General features: G+C 41.2%; 1 protein-coding gene across 1 annotated transcript in view; it reads right to left on the bottom strand.

Annotated features, from left to right (window-relative positions):
* Window positions 1-21,324, bottom strand: part of LOC309549625 (phospholipid scramblase family member 5-like) — a 105,519-nt gene that overhangs the window by 42,961 nt on the left and 41,234 nt on the right. The window contains exons 4-5 of the mRNA XM_082250005.1: window positions 11,701-11,921; window positions 3,268-3,429 (exon numbers count right to left, since the gene is read on the bottom strand). Of these exons, the coding sequence (XP_082106131.1) occupies window positions 3,268-3,429; window positions 11,701-11,921 (383 nt within the window). The remainder of the gene's footprint in view (window positions 1-3,267; window positions 3,430-11,700; window positions 11,922-21,324) is intronic.

Below are 21,324 nucleotides of genomic sequence, written 5' to 3'. Positions count from 1 at the left end.
GTGAACAAGCATGTAGGTCCTGCGTGCATATATAAACGGTGATTGCACCACACATTTTTTTTAGGGGTATCATCCCTCACTGTTTAAGATTGTTGATATGGCACTGAGCACGATATATGTGTATATACCATCGATTTATTTCCAGAGTTTTTTTTGTAATTGCACTATATACAGTAGAATTTTTATTGTGTATTCCAGACACACATACAGTATGTGCATGACACCTTTTTTTTATTTTTTTTATTTTCATAACTGGAATTTTAATATTAATTATTGCACAGATTTGGACCTGGCACATTTTAGGACCAACAGCATGGTCCTGCACTAGCACTTTATCACTTATTTGGCATTGTCTACTATTGGTAGTTATTCATTTTGGCACTTTTTGAGTGTACAGTCACCACCACATAATTTCCTTTGATTGTCATCTATGTTTATTTACTTTGGATATTTTTAAAGTGAACAGACACAGTCACTTTAACATAGGAATTGGAGCCATCTGATCACATAAATTAGTGCATGAAGTGTTTATGTATTAATTTAACAACATTGCATAAAAGTTTATCCTACATAATTTATCCTCACGTAATACCATTCAGTAGCAGCGCCTCACTACTACCTACGTTTCTGCCTTTGTCACAGCCAGCTGGACTTTCGAGGACTTTCAAAGAGGAAGTTCTGTCACACTGGTTGCAGTGGCTGATTTTTTCATAACATTGACAGTGTATTTCTAAGTGGGGCCTAGTCACAGAAAGTTTTTTTTGTACTGTTTGGACTGCAGTGCTGGTTGCACTTGGGCATTTTGGTTAGAATAGGATATGTTCTTTCCGCTGTATTTAAGGTCAGAAATGAATGTCTCCCTGTCAAATTATCAGCACTTCAGCAACAGTTAAAAAATGTATGGACTTTATGTTTTGTGCACAATTTAAGAGTAGAAGATAATGTTGCCCCTTTTACATGGAGCAGAATCCGTCCAAGCCGATCCACCTGCTCAGCGGGGGATTTCTCTTTTGATCCCTTCTGAGCAAGTGGACGACAGCCCACTGCTTCTATGGGGCATTCGGATAGAAACTGACTGCATGTCCATTTCCATCCGATTGTCATCCGATCTGATCCTCCGGATGGATGGCAAATGTATCACCATCCGTCTGTTTTTAGCAGACCGGATTGGATCAGATGCCAGCGAGGTGACAGCAGATACATTTTCATTCACATCCGCAGCCCCATAGAGAACTCTTGGTGGTCCAATCAGGTCCACCTGAAAAACGGATAGGCGGACCCGGTCGGTCTGCTGGTGTAAAAGGGGCCTTAGGGGTGTAAGATAACTTACTTGGCAATACACAAAAAGAGAAATCTAAGCATGAATAGTTAGCCTTAATTAGCTTACTGAGTAAGACTAAGTTGTGTTCACTTTAAAAACCTAAGGTAATAAAAAAACATAGTTGGTGGATTGAACTGCAAGAAATAGATAGACTGACTGCAGGGCCACTGATAGGGGGGGGTACCACTGGTCCTCCTGTAGGGAACCAGGGTACAAAGGGGGGCCTGGAAAGCAGAGTGATTGGTATGGCTGGGCAATTACAGAACAATGCCCTGTGTCTGTTTCTTTTCCTCCCGCCAGTTTTTATCTCCTGCAGGGAGGGACACAGACATAGGGCATTGTTCTGTAATTTCCCCGCAGCATAAGGAAGGCAATGCTGGGAGTGTGCTGCTGTGTGTTTAAAGAGCCGTGTAAACTTCTGTAAGGAAAACGGGGGGGGGGGGTCCCTGAGAGGGGTTTTGGAACGTGCAGCACCAATGGTTAGAGCAGTGAATGTGGAGTGCTGGACACAGGAGGGAATGCTATGGATAGGAAGCAAGGAGGCTGCTGGATGCAGAGGGGTGAGAGCTGTGGATAGGGAGTATTCTAGGTGCAGAGGGGTGAGATGTGGATGGGGTGTATTCTAAATGCAGAGAGGTGAGAGTTGTGGAGCAGAGGGGAGAGAGTTGTGGATAGGGAGTATTCTTGGTGCAGAGGGGTGAGAGCTGTTAATGGGGTGTATTCTAGATGCAGAGAGGTGAGAGCTGTGGATGGGGGGGGGGGTATTCTAGGTGCAGCGAGAAGAGTTGTGGATAGGGGGTATTCTAGGTGCAGACAGGTGAGCTGTCGATTGAGGGGGGGGGGGTATTCTAGGTGCAGAGGGGAGAGAGTTGTGGATAGGGAGTATTCTTGGTGCAGAGGGGTGATAGCTGTGGATGGGGTGTATTCTAGATGCAGAGAGGTGAGAGCTGTGGATGGGGGGGGGGGGGGGGTATTCTAGGTGCAGAGGGGAGACTTGTGGATAGGGGGCATTTTAGGTGCAGAGGGGTGAGCTGTCGATGGGGGGTATTCTAGGTGCAGAGGGGAGAGAACTGTTGATGGCAGGTGTTCTAGCTACAGAGGGGTGTGATCTGTGGTATTCAAGCTGTGGTATTCAAGCTGCAGAGGGGAGAGAGCTGTGGTTGGGGGGGGGGGGGGGGTTATACTAGATGCACAGGGGTGAGAGCTGTGGATGGGGAAGGGGGGTATTCTAGGTGCAGAGGGGTGAGCTGTGGATGAAAAGGGATTCTAGCAGGGAGGTGAGAGCTGTGGATGGGGGGGTATTCTTGCAGAGAAGTAAGAGCTGTGGATGGGCGGTATTCTAGGTGCAGAGGGGTTATGTTTGTGTCTGCTAATAATGATTTTAGTGTATTTTTAGTTAGAATATTAAAATATTGTATTGATTTTTTTTTTTGGGGGGGGGGGGGGGTTGGTACCTGTATGGGAAAAGTGGGGACCCTGTCACGTAGACTGTACAGGGCCCTAACAGCTACCCTGGCTGACTGGATAGGTAGACTGTAGATAGGTAGACTGTCAATTTATGTCAATTAGCTCAATCATATTTGTTCTCTGTAGTAATATAAAGTAAAACATGGAAGTTTGTGTGTATATACAAAATATATATACTGTATATACAGTATATCTTTGGGTAAAATTGACAATTTCCTTTCATCTTTCATGTTGCATGAGGTCCAATCAATTTCTAGGTTTTACACTACCTCTGCCTTTTCAAGCATTTTGGAACTCTAAGTCCCAGCATGTCTTACCAGCTGGAAGAGTTTGTAGTTCCATAACAGATGGAGAGCCACAGGATGCCAACAATATGTGCAGGCTTTCAGTTTGAACAAAAAGCAGTCCCTAGGTGTTCCCTTTTCATCTTTCCTTTTCTCTTTATGCACAAACAAGAATTAAAGTATAATGAGTCATACCTCAAAATCCACATCACCTAAGCAGCTGAATGTTAAATATGGACCAATAATCATCAGCACATCTTCTTTGCTCTCATTCTGAATTGTGAACTTTGGCAGGAGCGGATCCCATTTTTGGACAATGAAGCCAACAGTTGTACCTGGGGGAGCTTGTACTTCCAGCTGAAATTAAAATAAAAATACCTTGTATTTTCAACGAATATTAAATCAAGGAGGCCTAAATGAAAAGTGCATCTAAAACAGCAACTTTCAATACCCTTCAAATTAGCATTGCACCAAGAAATATCGTCATGTTGATTTGGCTGTCAAAACAAATCATTCCACAATAGCCATCCCGTGCGATATGTCCATTAGAAAACAAAGAAAGCTATAATTTATTCTGGATGTGTCAAAAATCATCACAAATGTAGAAAAGTGTTTAATTGTGCAGGAAAATGTCATCACAGAAAGCTCAGAACATTTGAAGGGAAGTGGCAGGCACATAAGTCGCACATACAAATTTCTGTTTAAAGCGCTCATTTGCTATACTACAGATTTATGCATATTGGCTCTATTATTTAAAATTAAATTGAACAGTTATGCAGCATTTGGATTTGCAGAGTTTAATTTACTCACTTGAAGAATAGGCCACCTAAAATTATATTTGACTTTTGGATGAAGGCCAGTGGATTGATCTCCACCATGAACTTTTAATCTCTTAGAGTAGGAAAACAAGGGTTTTACACTCAAAGCAGAGCTCTAGAGATAAATAACAGAGATTTCCTCTGCAGTACTTTTTTTGGACACTAGCAATTCTCAGCCCTATGGCCAGCATGATTCAACCCACTTCCTCTACACCCAGGTCATTCTGGCCACCTCAGCCTGTTAAGGTAAAAGGAGAAGCAGCACAGTATTGAGATCATCTCTCTCTCTGTCCCTCTAGTTTATCTTCTTATCAGCATGCTTTTTGTCAACACCTGAACTGATTGGCATCTAGTGCTGCTTCTTCCCCACACACTACATCCCTGCTGCACAGGGACTGCAAAAGGCTGATACCTGGTCAGATTCGGGGACACTACTTGCAATTAAAAAAAAACACATTTAAAGATGTATGAATGATTACAGTGCTGCATTCATTTGTATAATTGATATATCCCTAACGTTCAGCTTTACATCCAAACTCCACCCACTTGCTTGGTTATCTCACTCATTTGTCTTCTTCATAGTAACCTGCAGACAATAAAGCAAGGCTACATCAACATCTTTATTTGGTTTCCTGACAACTGTAGGTTGCAGGGCCATTAACTCCAAAGTGAATTTCTTACTTTTAGGTGAATTTGACCGTTAAAAAATGTATTAGTCTTATGTCTGTGTAGCCAGATCCTGGTATACAGCCATATGGAGAAGGTGACATTGTCATTCTGTCATTCTTCTCTCCCTCCACTGAGATACTGATGCTGTGCTTCACTATTTCCCTCCAGGCCAGCAGGGGAAGAGCTAAAGTCAAGCAAGACTATAGACTATATGAAGAGCACTGACAATCTAGGGAGTTGTAGTTTGAGACAGAAGCCATATAAAGGGATGAATAGACTCCTTACACTACCGATCCCAGTAGGCACTGTGCAGTTGGAGGTGTGGATAGATGATTTTTTATTAAACTGACAGGGAAAGTTCTTCCTCTTGGCACAGAGGGAGTTAGAGAGAGAGCACCTCAGTCTGGATATTAGCCTACTAGTGGGAGACCATACCACGGGAGATATGTGCCTTAGACTGGGAGTGAGGACACCCAGGGGCAGCTCAGCATCGCCCACATCGCAGCACCAGCAACATTGCTGTATAAAGACTGAAGCATCCACTGGAGGCTTTTGGGGAGCGATGGAGGGGCCCCCACTTCTTCAGCGTGAGATCACCGCAGCATCCTGAAGCACTGGTCAGAGGGCTATTCCCTATTGCTGATATTGCCAGCAGGAACTGAGAGCAGGATACCAGGAGTTCCCAACCCATTCCGCACCCATACTGCACTCTGTACTGCACTTATTCCAAACCTAGACTGCACTTATACCAACACTAATCCGCATTATACCTAAACCTTTACTGCATCTGCCACATCTACCTTTGCACCTGTGCTGAGACTATACTGTACCTATACTTTTCCCTTTACTGCATGCAGGTTAAACGCACTGACACTCTTAGAGGACCCACCCTATCCAGTGGCTCCTATGGGGGTAGCACTACATCTGTTAATAGAGAATGTCTTGAGGGCTCCAAAGCAGGTACATTCCATCAAAATGATAATCATGATAAACTGCATGTTTAACACATATGGTCGCAGGTTTCCTTTTTACTAAATGGCTGAGAATGTAAGCCTACAAAAATCCTGTATTTCTTGATTTTTGTCCTGTCCTGAAGCACAGTGAAAATCTTGATGAAAGTAACTGAAATGCATATTTTACAATTGATATTAAATATAAACTGATTGATCTTTCCAAATTTAAAGTATAAATGCACACAGAAATGAAACACTGTTAATGCAGGCTCTAAAAAATTGCTACACTATATTGTCAAACATTCCCATAGACACACTCCTAAACCTTGTGGACAGCCTTCCCAGAAGAGTTGAAGCTGTTATAGCTGCAAAGGATGGGCCAACTCAATATTGAACCCTACGGACTAAGACCTGGATACCATTAAAATTCACGTGCGTGTAAAGTCAGGCGTCCCAATACTTTTTGACAATATAGTGTATATGATGTGTTGCTCAGCATCATTTTTGGTTTATTTTCCTGCAATACTGCAGGAACCTTTCTGTTTTTTAGTACACCCAGATGGGACAGCATGTCTTACTTAGGTGGAAAATCCTCCACAATGGGGCACAATCAAACCTTGTTCTAACTCTTGAGCTGGCAATAGACTAAACATTTACCAGGTTCAATCCGGATCAGTGTTTAGCATTCCTTACTGGAAAAAAATGACAATTTGACTTTCTTCTGAAGAAGGAACATGCTAGAAACAATTTGTTGATCAACAACTGCAGCCAGTTGTCTGCAGCCGCTGATCAGTATATTCTGACAGTGACAGGTCCTACTGTCAAAGTACAGTTTAACGTGGTAGAAGGGGGGGGGGTAGGAACCCTCTATTCACCTCATTTGATGCTGCCCATCTATAGCCAGCTTTGCCCACCGGAGTTATACTTTAAATAATAGAAAATGCCACATGGAGCTCAAACTGCTTATGTATCCTTTAAGCAGAAACCAAGATCAAACTCTGCATTATAAAGTCAATTTTTCCTACCAATGTCTCTAGCTATATTTCTGGAGACAGTGAAGAAAAAACTATTGTTCAAATTATTTCTGACACAAAGTACAGTCATTGCATTGACTTGGCCTTTACAAAAGGGCAGAATTCGGCTTCTGTGGTCTAAAATATTTTGCAAAGCTAACTATTATAATGGGGATATGACATTTGAATTTATCTCCGATACATTCAGTACTGCACTACAGGGTCCAACACAGCAAAGGCATTAAAAGAACAACAAAGAAAATACGTGCCTTATTATATAGCTCCTAAATTAGACTGCAGGCATAAATTACATTGTCAAGCTGCAAAGCTCCCTGAATAAACGTGTGAGCAATGATAAAGAATAAACCAATGACTTCATCAAACCTATGAATGTACAGTCCATAAAGGTACCTCACTGCTTATGTACCTGGAGAGAATATTAGAGAGGTCATAGATGGTTAGATGTTCCAGAAAATATATAGAGGCAGCGGCTAAAATGGAGTGGGAAAGGGATTAGGGGTGATTCTACGCTCTATATATTCGCAGATATATATGGACACCTGGGGAGACCATGCAAAGATATATTTTATCATTAGTAAAGAGGCTGGCTGGAAAATCAATGAAGTCTGTTATAATTGGCATGTGCTTATTTATTCGTTTATGCCACATAGAAGATAGTGGAGCAGCTCAGTGGTCAGGGATTTACAATGCAGGAGTCCTGGATTATTTTGACCAAACTTGGTCAAGATGGCTGTAGCTAGAAATGCTGGGGGGGGGGTATGGGTCGAAATGATTTCTCAAACAAAATAAAGCACGGAGACATGGATGAATGGGGGAGTTTGCTTTGATTACTAAAAATGAATTCGTGTTTTTGGTTTGTGGTGCTAAGATGAAGTGAAGAACTGCTTTAACCGCTTGCAGACTGTATAACTTATAGAAACCACGGTAAGGCGGCTCTGCTGCACAGGATAGGTGCCTAGTATGTAATCCAACACTTCTGGATCCAGGGCGCACTTGCGCGCTGCCAACGACCCGCTGCCACTGTGATTATACACAGCGAGAGCTGATCTGTGGGTACCATGGACTCAATGTCTGCCGGCACCCGCTGATCAATAGGCAGAGAGCCAGAATGACGATCTACCTATGTAAGCAAGGCAGATTGATGTTCTGTTAATAGGGAAGGCATGGATCCTGTGTTCCTGCAAAGCAAGAAAATGGATCAATGCCTTCCCCTAGTAAAAGCACTTCCCACACAGTACACAAAAACTGGCTAGGCACATGGTTAACCCTTTGATCGCCCCTGATGTTAACCCCTTCCCAGCCAGTACAGTGACAGTGCATATTTTTTATCACTGATCACTGTACCCGTGTCATTGGTCCCCAAAAAGTGTTAAAAGTGGCAGTTAGTGTCCGATTTATCTGCTGCAATATTGCAGTCCTGCTATAAGTTGCTGATCGACGCCCTTACCAGTAAAAATAAATAAATAAATACATAAAAATTCCAAATAACTCCCATAGTTTGTAGGCGCTTTAACTTTTGCTCAAACCAATCAATACACTCTTATTGGGATTTTTTTATTTTACCAAAATATGTAGCAGAATATATATTGGCCTAAATTGATGAAGAAATTCTATTTTTTTTACTTTTTTTTTTTTTGGATGTGTTTTATAGCAGAAAGTAAAAAAAATATATATTTTTTTTCAAAATTGTCGGGCGTTTTTTGTTTATAGCGCAAAAAATAAAAAACGCAGAGGTGATCAAATACTACCAAAAGAATGCTCTATTTGTATAAAAAAAGGACATCAATTTTATTTGGGTACAGCGTTCCACGAGGGTGCAATTGTTGGTTATAGTAACACAGTGCCATATCGCAAAAAATAGCCTGGTCGTGAAAGGGGATTTCCAGAGGTCAAGTGGTTAAAGTGTATAGTCAAAATGTAAAATCATTATATTCTTTTCCATATTGTGTTTCAATTATTTCTAGCCTGTTCCTATTATTCTGAATGATCTTGAAGTTTTTAAAGTTACTTTGAGTCATACATTTCACAGAGCCTGCATTTTTAACCAGAGGTGCTGAGAGGAGGAGCTTCAGGGGGCGGAGTCAGTAAAGGAATCACAGTTGCAGGCAGGAAGGTTCAGTGCGATATGTAATCCTTAGACATTGAAAGTAAAAGCAGAGAAGCTGTAAGGCTCCGTTCACAGGCTCTTTCACACTATGGCGTTCCAGATTGTGGGCGGAATTGCCGTGATTCTCCCCACGATTTCGAATCATCGCAAATTGCAGGACGCCCTTGAGATTTAATGGCACTTCAATAGTGGCATGATTTTGCCACGATTGTCACCTGATGAATCGCGGTAAAATTGCTCAGAATTCCAGAACTTCTTTTGGGTGACAGTCGTCCCGCGATTCTGTTTGCGTGATTTTACCGGGACTCAATCAAGGCAGAATCGTGCCGCGATTTGAGTGCCATTGAAAATAAAGGGAATCGCAAGGGCGTCCCAGGATTTGCAGTGATTCGGGATCGAGGGGCAGAATCAAAGAGATTCCACCCGCAATCCAGAACTCCATAGCGTGAACGGAGCCTAAAGCATGCTGAGAATCCAGGAAGTTGTGGAAAGAGATGGCCATCAGATAAGCAGCACTCACAACATGAAAGGGGGATATTCAAGTAGGCCTATATTGGATTGTCATATACTGTATGGCTTAAAGTGCTATTATAATATCAATGTTATAAAATAAAAGTGCCAGTGTTTAAAGATCCTGCATTGGCGGTTCTACAAACAATTTCTATATGGATAATTCTTTTTTAAATGAAATGTTTGACAGTTGCTGTAAATGTATAGTTTGGGACTGCATGATGTATGAGGTAAGTACGTGTTTTTATTATAAATGAATGAAAGGCATACTATTTACTCAAAGTGATTGTAAAGTCTTGTTTTTTTCCTATAAAAATAACAAACATGTTATATTTACCTCCTCTGTGCAGTGTTTTTGCACAAAGCAGCCCAGATCCTCCTCTTCTCAGGTCCCTCTTTGGCGCTCCTGGCCCCTCCCTCCTGTTGAGTGCTCCCCCTGCCCCAAAACACCCACCCCCCATGTTAAGGGCATGTGGCCTAGTATGGTTCAGGAGGGGGGAGGGCGCGCACTTGTCACCCCCCCCCCCCCCTTTCCTCACCTGCTCGGATAAGGGTCTGATAAGGATTTTGGATGGGGACCCTATGCCGTTTTTTTTTTTTTTTTTTTCATTTTTTTATCTGTATTAACGGGAGCCAGCAATACATTATAGCCGTGAGCAAGTTTAACCACTTCAGCCCTAGAAGATTTTACCCCCTTCCTGACCAGGCCCTATGTTGCGATTCAGCACTGCATTGCTTTAACGGACAATTGCACGGTCGTGCAACGCTGTACCCAAACAAATTTTATGTCCTTTTTTTCCCCACAAATAGAGCTATTTTTGATGGTATTTGATCACCTGTGTAATTTTTATTTTTTGCGTTATAAACAAAAAAAGAGCGACAATTTTTTCAAAACAATATTTTTCACATTCTGCTATATGACATTTCCCAAAAAAAAAAAAAAATCAAAATGTAACATTTTAGGCCAATTTGTTTTCTGCTACATATTTTTGGTTAAAAAAAATCACAGTAAGCGTATTTTGATTGGTTTGCGCAAAAGTTATCGCGTCTACTAACTGCGAGAAAGATTTATGTCATTTTTATTGTTTTTTTTTTTACTAGTAATGGCGGCAATCTGCAATTTTTTGCGGGACTGTGACATTGCGGCGGACAGATCGGAAACCCCTAACTGACATTTTTTACACTTTTGGGGGTACCAGTGACATTACTACAGTAATCAGTGCTAAAAATATGCACTGATACTGTAATAATGCCATTGGCAGGGAATGGGTTAGCCCTGTGGGTGATCAAGGGATTAAATGTGAGCTTAGGGGAGTGATTCTAACTGTGTGAGGGTGTGCCTTCTGAGATTACCATAGAGACATGAGATCCTTTATAGCAGGATCACAGGGGCTCTGTAATCATCCCAGGGAGAAGGACGGTCGGCTTTGTTTACAACAGCCGGCCGTCCTTCTCTCTCAGCGGGGAACGATCGAGAGTGTCGAGCGACAATCGGAGCCGTCTGACACATGCAATAGCTTCCCCGCTGACAAGCGGGGGTGGGAGCGTGCCGTCGGCGGCACGCATTTCCCCCAAGACTCCCGAGAGTGAGCGCCGTACATGTACGGCGATTCGGCCAGGAGCGTCTGCCTGCCGCAGTACATCTGCAGCCGTCGGTTGTAAAGGAGTTAAATTACATTTTTTCCTTTAGAAATGTCAGTGTTGTTGCAGCAGGCTCTATATATCGTACAGATGCGCCACTTTAAAGGCAGACCAAGGGGACCTCCCAGGTATGTTATTAAAAGTATTTTTTTAATTTTTATTGTTTCACTTTAGGCATCATTAAAATCACTACTACTTTAAAAAGGATAATTTTAAAAGAAAAATGTTTTACTGTCCCCCAGGGCAATACCCGGGTCCCCATAAACTTTTTATGGCAATAACTTGCATATAAGCCTTTAAAATGAGGACTTTTTCACGTTCGTGTCCCGTAGACTTTAATACTGTTCGCATGTTCGCTAGAACTTTTTGACTGTTTGAAATGTTCTGGTGCAAACCGAACAGGGGGGTATTCGACTCATCCCTACTGTTTACTTTGCGGGGAATTGATCATTTCATTTATTAAAAATGACAATCGCATTAATGAGTGCTCATACTGTATCTACATGTTAACATGCTAATTGCCTAGTAATACCACTTTTACAATTAAGGGCTATGATATAAACAGTTAAGTTCAGAACAGGTGCTCTTAATTATTTGATACTAGCTTTCCTGTAGTGAATTTTATAAAATGAGCTATGCTGCACATTTTGTAAATATCTTCAAATATCTTCAATAGAAAAGCATACTCTGCCCATTACTGTCATTTTTTTTTTTGCATTCTAAAAGTCAATATGACATTTTTATAACCATTATGTATTTTCACCCTTCTCCTCTAAAACTTATGTCAATGCCATTTTTATCCCCATTGGGAAAAGGAAAACGTTTTAGCAAAGAACATGCGCTGCTCATCAAAAAACCGCTATAATAATAAGTGCGATCACCACAACTTCACTGACCTCTTGCAAATAGCAGGGAAAGCAGCAAGTAATGCATCTCAGGGGTCTAATAACTGTGATTACTTCCCGGCCAGCATTATTAGAAATGTGCATTTTGAAAGGCCGCACTGGGCCACACAAGTTTTTGTTAAGGTAGATGTTTTCTTCTCTTGCAAAGTAAATTCTTTGTCCAAAGATGTCCTTTATTTCATACTTGTTGCTCTTTTCAGTGCCAAGGAATACTAAATAAACAAAAAACAAAAATGTTGTGTTACCACAGCAGTGTCACATCATACATATTAATGGAGGTACAATAAAACATTTTTTAAGGCGGAGCATATTTAACCACTTCAATACTGGGCACTTTCACCCTCTTTCTACCCAGGCCAATTTTCAGCTTTCAGCGCTGCCGCATTTTGAATGACAATTGGGCAGTCATTCAACACTGTATTATTTTAAACTTTTAGCATTTTTTTCCACAAACAGAGCTTTCTTTTGTTGGTATTAGATCACCACTGGGTTTTTTATTTTTCGCTAAACACTTAAAAAAAGACCGAACATTTAGAGGAAAAATAAAGTTTTTCTTTGTTTCTGTTATAAAAGTTTCTAAGTACGTTTTCTCCTTCGCTGATGGGCACTGATGAGCCTGCACTGATGGGGATTGATGGGGTGGCACTAATGGGCACTAATGATGAGGCACGAATATGCAGCACCGATAAACTGCACTGTGTAGCACTGATGGATACTGATAGGCGGCACTAATACGCAGCACTGATGGGCACTAATAGGCAGCACTGATAGACGGCACTGATGGCACTAATGGGTATCCCTAATGGGTACTGGTAGGTGGCTCTGATGGGCAATGATGGGCACTGGTAGATGGCACTGATGGGTGGCACTAATAAGAATGATGGGCACTCATGAGCAGCACTGATAGATGGCACTGATAGGCAGCACTGATGAGGAGGTACTGACGGGCATTACTGATGGGCACTGATTGGCCTCTCTGGTGGGCACAGTATGGCATCCCTGGTGGGCATCCTTGATGGGTCTGCACTGATAATCAATGTGCTGATTATCAGGGCACACCCCCCTGTCAGGAGAGCCACTGATTGGCTCTCCTCTACCTGCTCCTTGTCAGTGCAAATAGGGGAAAAGCCAATAAATGGCACTTCCTGGTTACGATGTGACTAGCTGATCACATGGTAAAAAAGGCTACGTCATAGGCTCTTTACCAAGAACGGAAATGTGGTGTGTCAGAGTGACACACAGCACCACTGATCGCCACGCTGCATGCCCTCGGGGGTGTGCGCAAGTAGCTTATCCTGCTGAACATCATATGATGCCTAGTTGGGATAATTGATCCCCTGCCCGGCCATCATTCTGCTATAGGCCGGGTGGGATGTGGTTAAATACTTTCCAGTTCGAAGTAGGGGGGCTTCATAAAATGCTGTAAAGTGTTAAGCAGTCTTAAAGTGGTTGTAAAGACTTAAGGTTTTTTTTTATCCTAATGCATTCTCTGCATTGGGGTAAAAAACCTTATGCATGCAGCCCCCCCCCCCCCCATTTTTACTTACCTGAACCTGATCTTGATCCACAATGTGTATGAGTACAACGGCTTTCCTGGGTCTCTCCCTCCTCATTAGTTCAGAGATAACAGTGGAAGCCATTGGCCCATCTGCTGTCAATCACAGCCAGTAAGGAGAGAGTGAGGGGCTGGTGCTGGGGCTGAGCCACGCTCTGTGGACACACATATCTGGCACAAGTTGCCCTGTAACAAGCAACTTGCTATGGGGGAACTCAGCCGGCTGGGGGGGGTGGAGGGGTGGTGCAGGAGTAGCAGCGGGGGACCTGAGAGGAGGGGGATTGGGGCTGCTCTATGCAGATCCATTGCACAAATCAAATAAATAATAAATAAAAAAATAAAAAAAAAGCATTTAAAATCACTTTAAAAAACTATTAACATTTTGCAAGTAAAATTATCCTACCAAAAAAAACATTTGAAAGTTGTTTTTTTCTAGCTTTAGGCCAGATTCACAAAGTTGCATTGCTGTTACATAACATAATGAGTATTGTGTGCTGCAATGTCATTCATTCTGAATGGCACCTCAACACACCTATCCCAATACAATTGTGATGTACTGCACAACAGTGCATGGTAATGCATTCCTGCGAGTTGCATTGCTAATACAGCTTGCACCTTTTTTGGTGCATTTTGGGTTATTGTGAAGCAATCACTGGGCTAAAGTAGAATTCCAAGTTTCAGTCAATTTTAGTTTTGTTTGGCCGGAACACAGAACCACTTACTGAATGTAGCAAATGTATATTACAGCACACACAGGGTCCACACACTTTATGGGTCCTTTCACACGGCCGCTCCGTGTGTCCGCAAATCATCCAATCCGTTTGCGGATGATTTGCGGACATAATGTAAGTGAATGGCACTGCGGGTGTCAGCGGAATACCACCCGCTGACACCCGATTTTCCTCCATTCAGTTCTGTTCCGTTTTTACAAATGGAACAGAACCCATTTTTTCTTCCGTGTAAAACACGGAAAGGAAGGAAAATCGGATGTCAGCGGTGTTATCCGCTGACATCCGCAGTGCCATAGACATACATTATGTCCGCATATCATCCGCAAACGGATGGGATGATATGCGGGCACACGGAGCGGATGACAGAAATGTCATCCGCTCCGTGGAAGAAAAAAAAAAAAAGTCCCGCAGCGGACCTTTCACACGGAGCGGCCGTGTGAAAGGAGCCTAAAGGAAATATTTCTTTTGGGCATTTTTAGCCTAAACAAAATATTTATAATGGTATTAAACCCAATAGCAAATATATTATATTTTAGTTTACCAGTCTTTAGATGTGACGGCTGCATTTGTTTTCTTTTTTTAGGCTTTCTTTCCTTTTTTTCATCTAGTGATTCAGCCAATGTATCTGTTGTTTTTCAACAGAACAAATTATCCTGCAAATCTAGCAGTTAAGGCGTTGAAACAAACCAAACCACTGACAGGGGTGCTTAAAATAATCAGCTCTTATTATTCATGTAAAACCTTTATCACAAAACACAAAAGGAACAAAACTGTTGCTGTAACTGTCTGTGTATATAATAAAAAGAACAACCTTATGCTAGGATCAGATTACAAACAGGCTGCTGCACTTTAAAATCCTTGAATACTGGGTTGAAAAGATACAAAAGAAAGAAAAAAGTGTGCTGTCCCTTTAAATGGATACACACCACTAAAACTTCTACATAACTCAAGAATGACAATAAGGCCTCATGCACACTGGATGTTATTAAAACGCCAGTAGAAAACTGTAGCTGTAGAAGGAGTTTTTTTTTTAGCTTTTTTGCAGTATCGTTTTTTAGTGTTTTTTAGTGTTCTTAAGCATTTATCAGAGTTAAAACCTTTTTACAGATAACCCCTCTTAAGGCCTCATGCAAACTGGACATTATCAAAACGTCAGTAGAAAGCTGTAGCTGTAGAAGGCATTTTTCAGCTTTTTTGCTTTTTTGGTTCATAGATCCTTTGTACTTTTGAGATAACCTTATTGTAGATTGATGATGCAGGATATGCGGGAGCATCATTCCGCTATTCTTGCATATAAGGTCCTTGTCTGTAATTTTAATGTAATTTTAATTTAATTTTATACTTTTTAGTTTTCATTTTAAATTTTAATGAATATTTATAAATTCATAATTATTTAAAAATATGGAATTTTTTGGTGGTGTTATAGATTAATCACCATAGCATTATGTCATGGTTCTTGTGTCTATTTGTTTATGCTTTTAAATTTTGTTTAAAGATCATTTTTTGTAAAAATTTACTCAAATTGTTCTTATATATGTTATATTGCCCATTTCTAGCGGGTATTTATAGAGTTAAATCGTTTTTTGATGTCTTGCGGCATTTTGATATCCACACATAGACTGGTATGGCTGGATCATTGACAAGTTGCTTATCATTAGCGGCTTTAATAGCTGTGCTAAATCTCGGTATTGGGGTTGGTTCGGTTTAAATTAAGGATTTCCTTTCATATTTCATCATATCCACATTAGTTCTTTCGCTGGGGTGGATGGGAGAGTGTCCCCCTATTTGCCTAGCCTGGATATTTGCATATTGGGTGGGCTATGCGATCACTCAAGCACCAGCTGTGTGGATATCTGCCTTTAAGTACCGGGACACCGCACCGTGGGTTCACGCCCTTTGACAAAGTCGGAAATGACGAAACGCGTCAGTGCGTGAACCTATGGCGCCCGGAAGTACTGGGGGACACGAGCGGGCGATCGGAGCATCCTGACACCAGCGTGGAAAGGGTGAGAGGGACCGGCATCGCCCGCGAGTGTGCCCTAAGTAGCAATAGTGCAATACCTCCTTGTATTATATATCGTTTGTGAGTGAATTTCATTTAAGTGTGTAGTGAATAAATGTGAAATTTTAAGACAATATCACACTAGTGCGGCCTTTTATCTTTTTCTTGCTGCTGAGTCACCTTTTTAATCTATGGATGGTCGGGTGAGAAGTGAGGATTAAAGGTGCATAAGGATCACTTGGTGAATATTGTCCACATGGAAGACAGGGGATCAGAATTTGAGCCAGTGTGGAAATCAGTGTTCCTCTGCTTGTTAGCCCTACCTATGAAAGTGGGTGGGCCACAGTATCCGGTGAGTTGCCATCCTCACTTATTATCACAGCGGTGGATGAAAAAAATCTTTCTGGTGATCCTGGCTACACAGTGTGTTTCCTGTCTGGTGGATTGGTCTCTCAAAGTGATCTTAGACTTTTTCTGGAAATTCTACTCTATGTATTGGACTGATTCATATGGATGAGCCAAAATCTTCTTTCATTATTATTGATGTCTGCGCTACTAATACTTTTCTTTAAATTCCATTTGGGATTTGAGTGTTGTATTGTTTCCAATGCTTAATGCCTAAGTAGCTGCGACTGGTCTTTAATTAGACCTATTGACTATCTAGGACTTTGCGCGCAGGGGATATATTGCTTTTATTCCGAGTAATATTTTTATTATGTGTCACTTTTTTGCAGTAGCGTTTTTCAGCATTTTTCTGTGTTTTTTAGCTTTTTTCAGCAGTAGCATTTTTTAGCTTTTTGTTTTAAGCAAAACTATTCGCCCACAAAAGCTTACGGCTCAAAAACGTTGATAAATGCGTTTTTTGGCCCCTTTCAGCGTTTTTTTAGCTTTTATCAGAGTTAGAGTGTTTTTACAGCTGAAAAGAACCTCCTAAAACCCACTAGTTCTGGGTTTTTTTTACAGCCAGTAAACGCCCCTGCCAAAAACTGCTGATAACAGTCTATGTGTGCATGGACACATAGGATAACATGCTGGGGAGTGTACTGGCTGCAGAAAACAACGTCAGATACCAAAAACAGCCGCTGCAAAAACGTCTAGTGTACATAAGGCCTTAAATTCACCTAAATTGCGCAACAATGGTGAGCTAAATAAGCTTTAATACCAAAATGAATGGGAAAAAGTATAAAATGCACTCTGCAAAAAACTATGCAAATTAAGTTATATCAAATAATGAAGAGTATTCAACTGTCTGTGTAACTATAGTATGAGTTGGATTTTGGCTTTAGTTTGTTTGTGTATTTAAATCTGCTGGTACATCCAACACTCCCTCCACCCAGACTGACAATTCTGCTGTCTGCTGTGCCCTTGATGCTCAGTCACCCATAGCGAGGGCACACTAATACAGGAGGTGTGTTACTGGCCAGATCACCAGGTGAAAACAAGGAAAAAGCCTAAAAAATCGAATGTAGCCACCACATCTAAGAATTGGTAGGCTACAATACTCTACATTTTTTGGTTTTGGGTTAAATACCACTTTAATGTGCATTGAAACCTAGAATTATTTAACACAGAGCGCCCATTAACACATGTTTTCAGTTCCATCTAGTTGCTATAATGTGGCATTTTCTGGTATTTCTGGAAAATACCACATTATGGAGTTGGTTATTATATAAATTACAGGGATTATTTGTAAAAATATTTGAGACATTTTCACAGCAATTTCTTGTTTTATAAATATCCCCCTAGAGTCATTTCACAAGGGATTTTCAATCAGGTCCACCTGTCAGGTTTTCAGGTGGACCTGATCGGACCCTCCAGACTCCCCTATAGAGTGGCAATGGTCAGCAGAGCAATCCCCCACTAAGCAAGGGGAATCCGCAAGGCAAAGGCGCCCTTGTAAAATGGGCCTTAAGAATGAAATCCAATGATGTTTTTTTTCCCGAAGGTGACAAGTCACAAGGATGTTTTCTAAGCATGTTTCGCAGGTGAAAAGCATTTGGGACCTAAGTCTTCTGACTCTATAAAGAGAACCCAACAGGGGTAAACACTAAAGTAACTAGAAACATACAGAGACTGGGAGTGTCTAACTGGGGACTGAACTAATTAGAAGCAAAATAGGAGGGGGAGGGGGGCAGGGGAACATACTAAAGGCCTAAAAATAATAATAATAATAATAATATTAATAATAATAGTTTTAAACAAGCAGCACACACATACACTACATTACCTAGAGTATTGAGACGTCTGCCTTTACATGCACATGAATTTTAATGGAATCCCAGTCTTAGTCCGCAGGGTTCAATATTGAGTTGGCCCACCCTTTGCAGCTATAACAGCTTCAACTCTTCTGGGAAGGCTGTCCACAAGGTTTAGGAGAGTGTCTTTGGGATTTTTTGACCATTCCTCCAGAAGAGCATTTGTGAGATCAGGCACTGATGTGGACAGGAAGGCCTCACTCTCAGTCTCTGCTCTAATCAATCCCAAAGGTGTTCTTTTGGATTGAGGTCAGGACTCTGCGCAGGCCAGTCAAGTTCCTCCACCCAAAACTCGCTCATCCATGTCTTTATGGACCTTGTTTGTGCACTGGTGCGCAGTCATGTTGGAACAGGAAGGGGCCATCTGTTCCCAGAAAGTTGGGAGCATGAAATTGTCCAAAATGTCTTGGTATGTTGACACCTTAAGAGTTGCCTGTACTGGAACTAAGGGGCCAAGCCCAACCCCTGCAATTAAAAAACGCACCATAACCCCCCTTCCACCAAATGATTTGGACCAGTGCACAAAGCAAGGTCCAAAAAAGACATTGATGGATGAGCAAGTTTGGGGTGGAGGAGCTTGACTGGTCCTGACCTCAACCCAATAGAACACCTTTGGAATGAATTAGATCAGAGACTGCAAGCCAGGCCTTCTTATCCACATCATTGCCTGACCTCACAAATGCACTTCTGGAAGAATGGTCAAACATTCCCATAGACACACTCCTAAACCTTGTGGAAAGCCTTCCCAGAAGAGTTAAAGCTGTTATAGCTGTAAAGGGTGGGTTAACTTAATATTGAACCCTACGGACTAATGCCATTAAAGTTCATGTGCATGTAAAGGTAGGTGTCCCAATACTTTTGGTAATATAGTGTATGGTTTCTCCAGTCGTGGGCCCTTTTTGAAACGCATGCAAAATAATATGGTCTTTCCCTTTTTTTAAAAAAAAATCTTTAGTTATGACTATATAGAAGACATAATGATACATTCAAAAAAAAAAAAAAAAAACAGGCTCCAATACAATTCAAATGACCAAAATTAGAAGCTAATCCCAATGAGGTGACATCTAGGCAAGAGCAAAACATATTACATGGTACGTAGTACAACAACATTTATAACCCTGTATTGCAAGCGGCTAATCCAAAAAGAAAATAAAAACAATGATGATAAAGACCCAGACAGAGTTCTAATGCCTGAACTTCCCTAGCCCATAACAGACCGAGATGTATGGAGCCTGAGCAGGAAGAAAAACAAGAGAGAGAGGAGAAAAGAGACCAAAAAAAAAAGAGGAAAAAACATAGCAAATCCTTCACCACCTAGGGCGAGAACATATATATATACACAGTATATATATATATATATATATATATATATATATATATATATATATACTTTTTTCACTTCTAATAATGGAAGGTTTCCTGTTTCTAGTCTTCTAGTGCTTCTTTGTGTTATGTTCTCATTGGGACCTCACTTCCTGTATCAAAGTTGAAGGTAATCTGGACAGGTGTTCCCTGTTAGTAAGTTTCCCAATGCCTCCTGTTCTAGAGAAAACTGTAGATGTGTTAATTTTTTCCTCAGCTTCTGTCTTGGTGACAATGGTCACCTGGACAGACAGAGAAGGTAGGTCTCCCCAACATGTACCCAGACAGAATTAAAATGTGACAGAGGTTGTAATCCTTCCCCACTTTATCCAAAACTCAAAAACAGTATTGGATAATTCATTTTAAAGGAATATGTATGCATATACCTGATTCATGGTAATGTACAGTACGTGTGTTACTTCGTAAGTACTGAAGGTTTGATTTTGTAATCACTTTAAAGCAGAACTGTTGTCAGGCTATGGGCATTTAAATATTAACATTTCCTTAAAAAGCTGTACATAACAAGCCCTGATTGACTTCTGTAACTACAGCCACTGTGGAGAAGTTCACCCTCAAAAATTATAGCAGGAAACTCCTCAATTTTACCTTTTTCTGTGTTTTTTACCTTTTTCTCATCTCTCCCCCGCCAGTAGTGAATTGGGATCCTAATCTATAATTTAAACACAGAGAAGGTGCACTGGAAGAGGGTAAGAAAGCAAAAGGGTTAATTTACTAAAACTGGAGCATCTGGTGCAGCTGTGCATAGAAATCATGACTAAGGGCCCTTTCACACGGGCTGTCCGATCAGGTCCGCCTGTCAGTTTTTCAGGCAGATGTGATCGGACCTTGCATTCTTCCCTATGGAGAGGCGGATGTCCACTAACATCCGCTGCTATCTGATCCGATCCAGCTTGCAAAATCTAGATGGATGGATGTTCTATTTTCCATCTGTCTGGCAGATCAGATAGGATTGGACAAATTGAATTGCATCCAAAGAGAAATAATCCAGTGCAAGGGTGGGAACTTTCTTCTTCAACGGTTCTCCTCCAATGCCTGGAACTTTTACAATCCCGCCTAGAAGACCCCCTGGAGCCCCACCTCCCACTGTAGACCCACAAATCACTGTAAGTGCACATTCCTTTCTTCACCTTTTTTAAATTAACCCTCTCTTATTCTGATCCCCCTGTTTGCCCAGTCATGTTAGCCCTTCACTATTTTTATTTATTTTTATTTTTTTTGCTTCAGGCTTCTCTTGACTAAGGCTCAACATATGTCATGAACCCAACGTGATAATGACTACTATACTATACCTAACTACAATAAACACCAGGACACCATTTTGGAGTAAAATTAGCCATAGAGTCCATTTAATAACAAACCAAATATAACAAAAACGTTCCTTAAAACAGAAACAATGTTAATAATACAGTAACCATCAACATGAGGTTGCCGATCTTTGAAGGCACAAAGTAAAAAACATCAACATTGTATCTACATAACTACTTACACGGTCCCAAGCCACACCACATTGGCTCGGAGACAACCCCAACTCTCTACAGATACCTGTCAGTTCAACTTACCAGTTAAACCACCATTAACTGGTGTTCCACATGGGACTCCATACCTTAGATGTGTCCCTAATATGATAATCACAGTAGATTTTAAGATGCCTCCAAAGAACCCAACCGCCACAGCACGCAGGTGTGAAAC

This window comes from Pelophylax lessonae (genome assembly GCF_965119305.1).
Source record: "Pelophylax lessonae genome assembly, chromosome: 3".
In the NCBI taxonomy this organism is placed as follows: domain Eukaryota; kingdom Metazoa; phylum Chordata; class Amphibia; order Anura; family Ranidae; genus Pelophylax; species Pelophylax lessonae.
The sequence above is the reverse complement of the archived record's forward strand: the minus strand, read 5'-3'. Positions and strand labels throughout refer to the sequence as shown.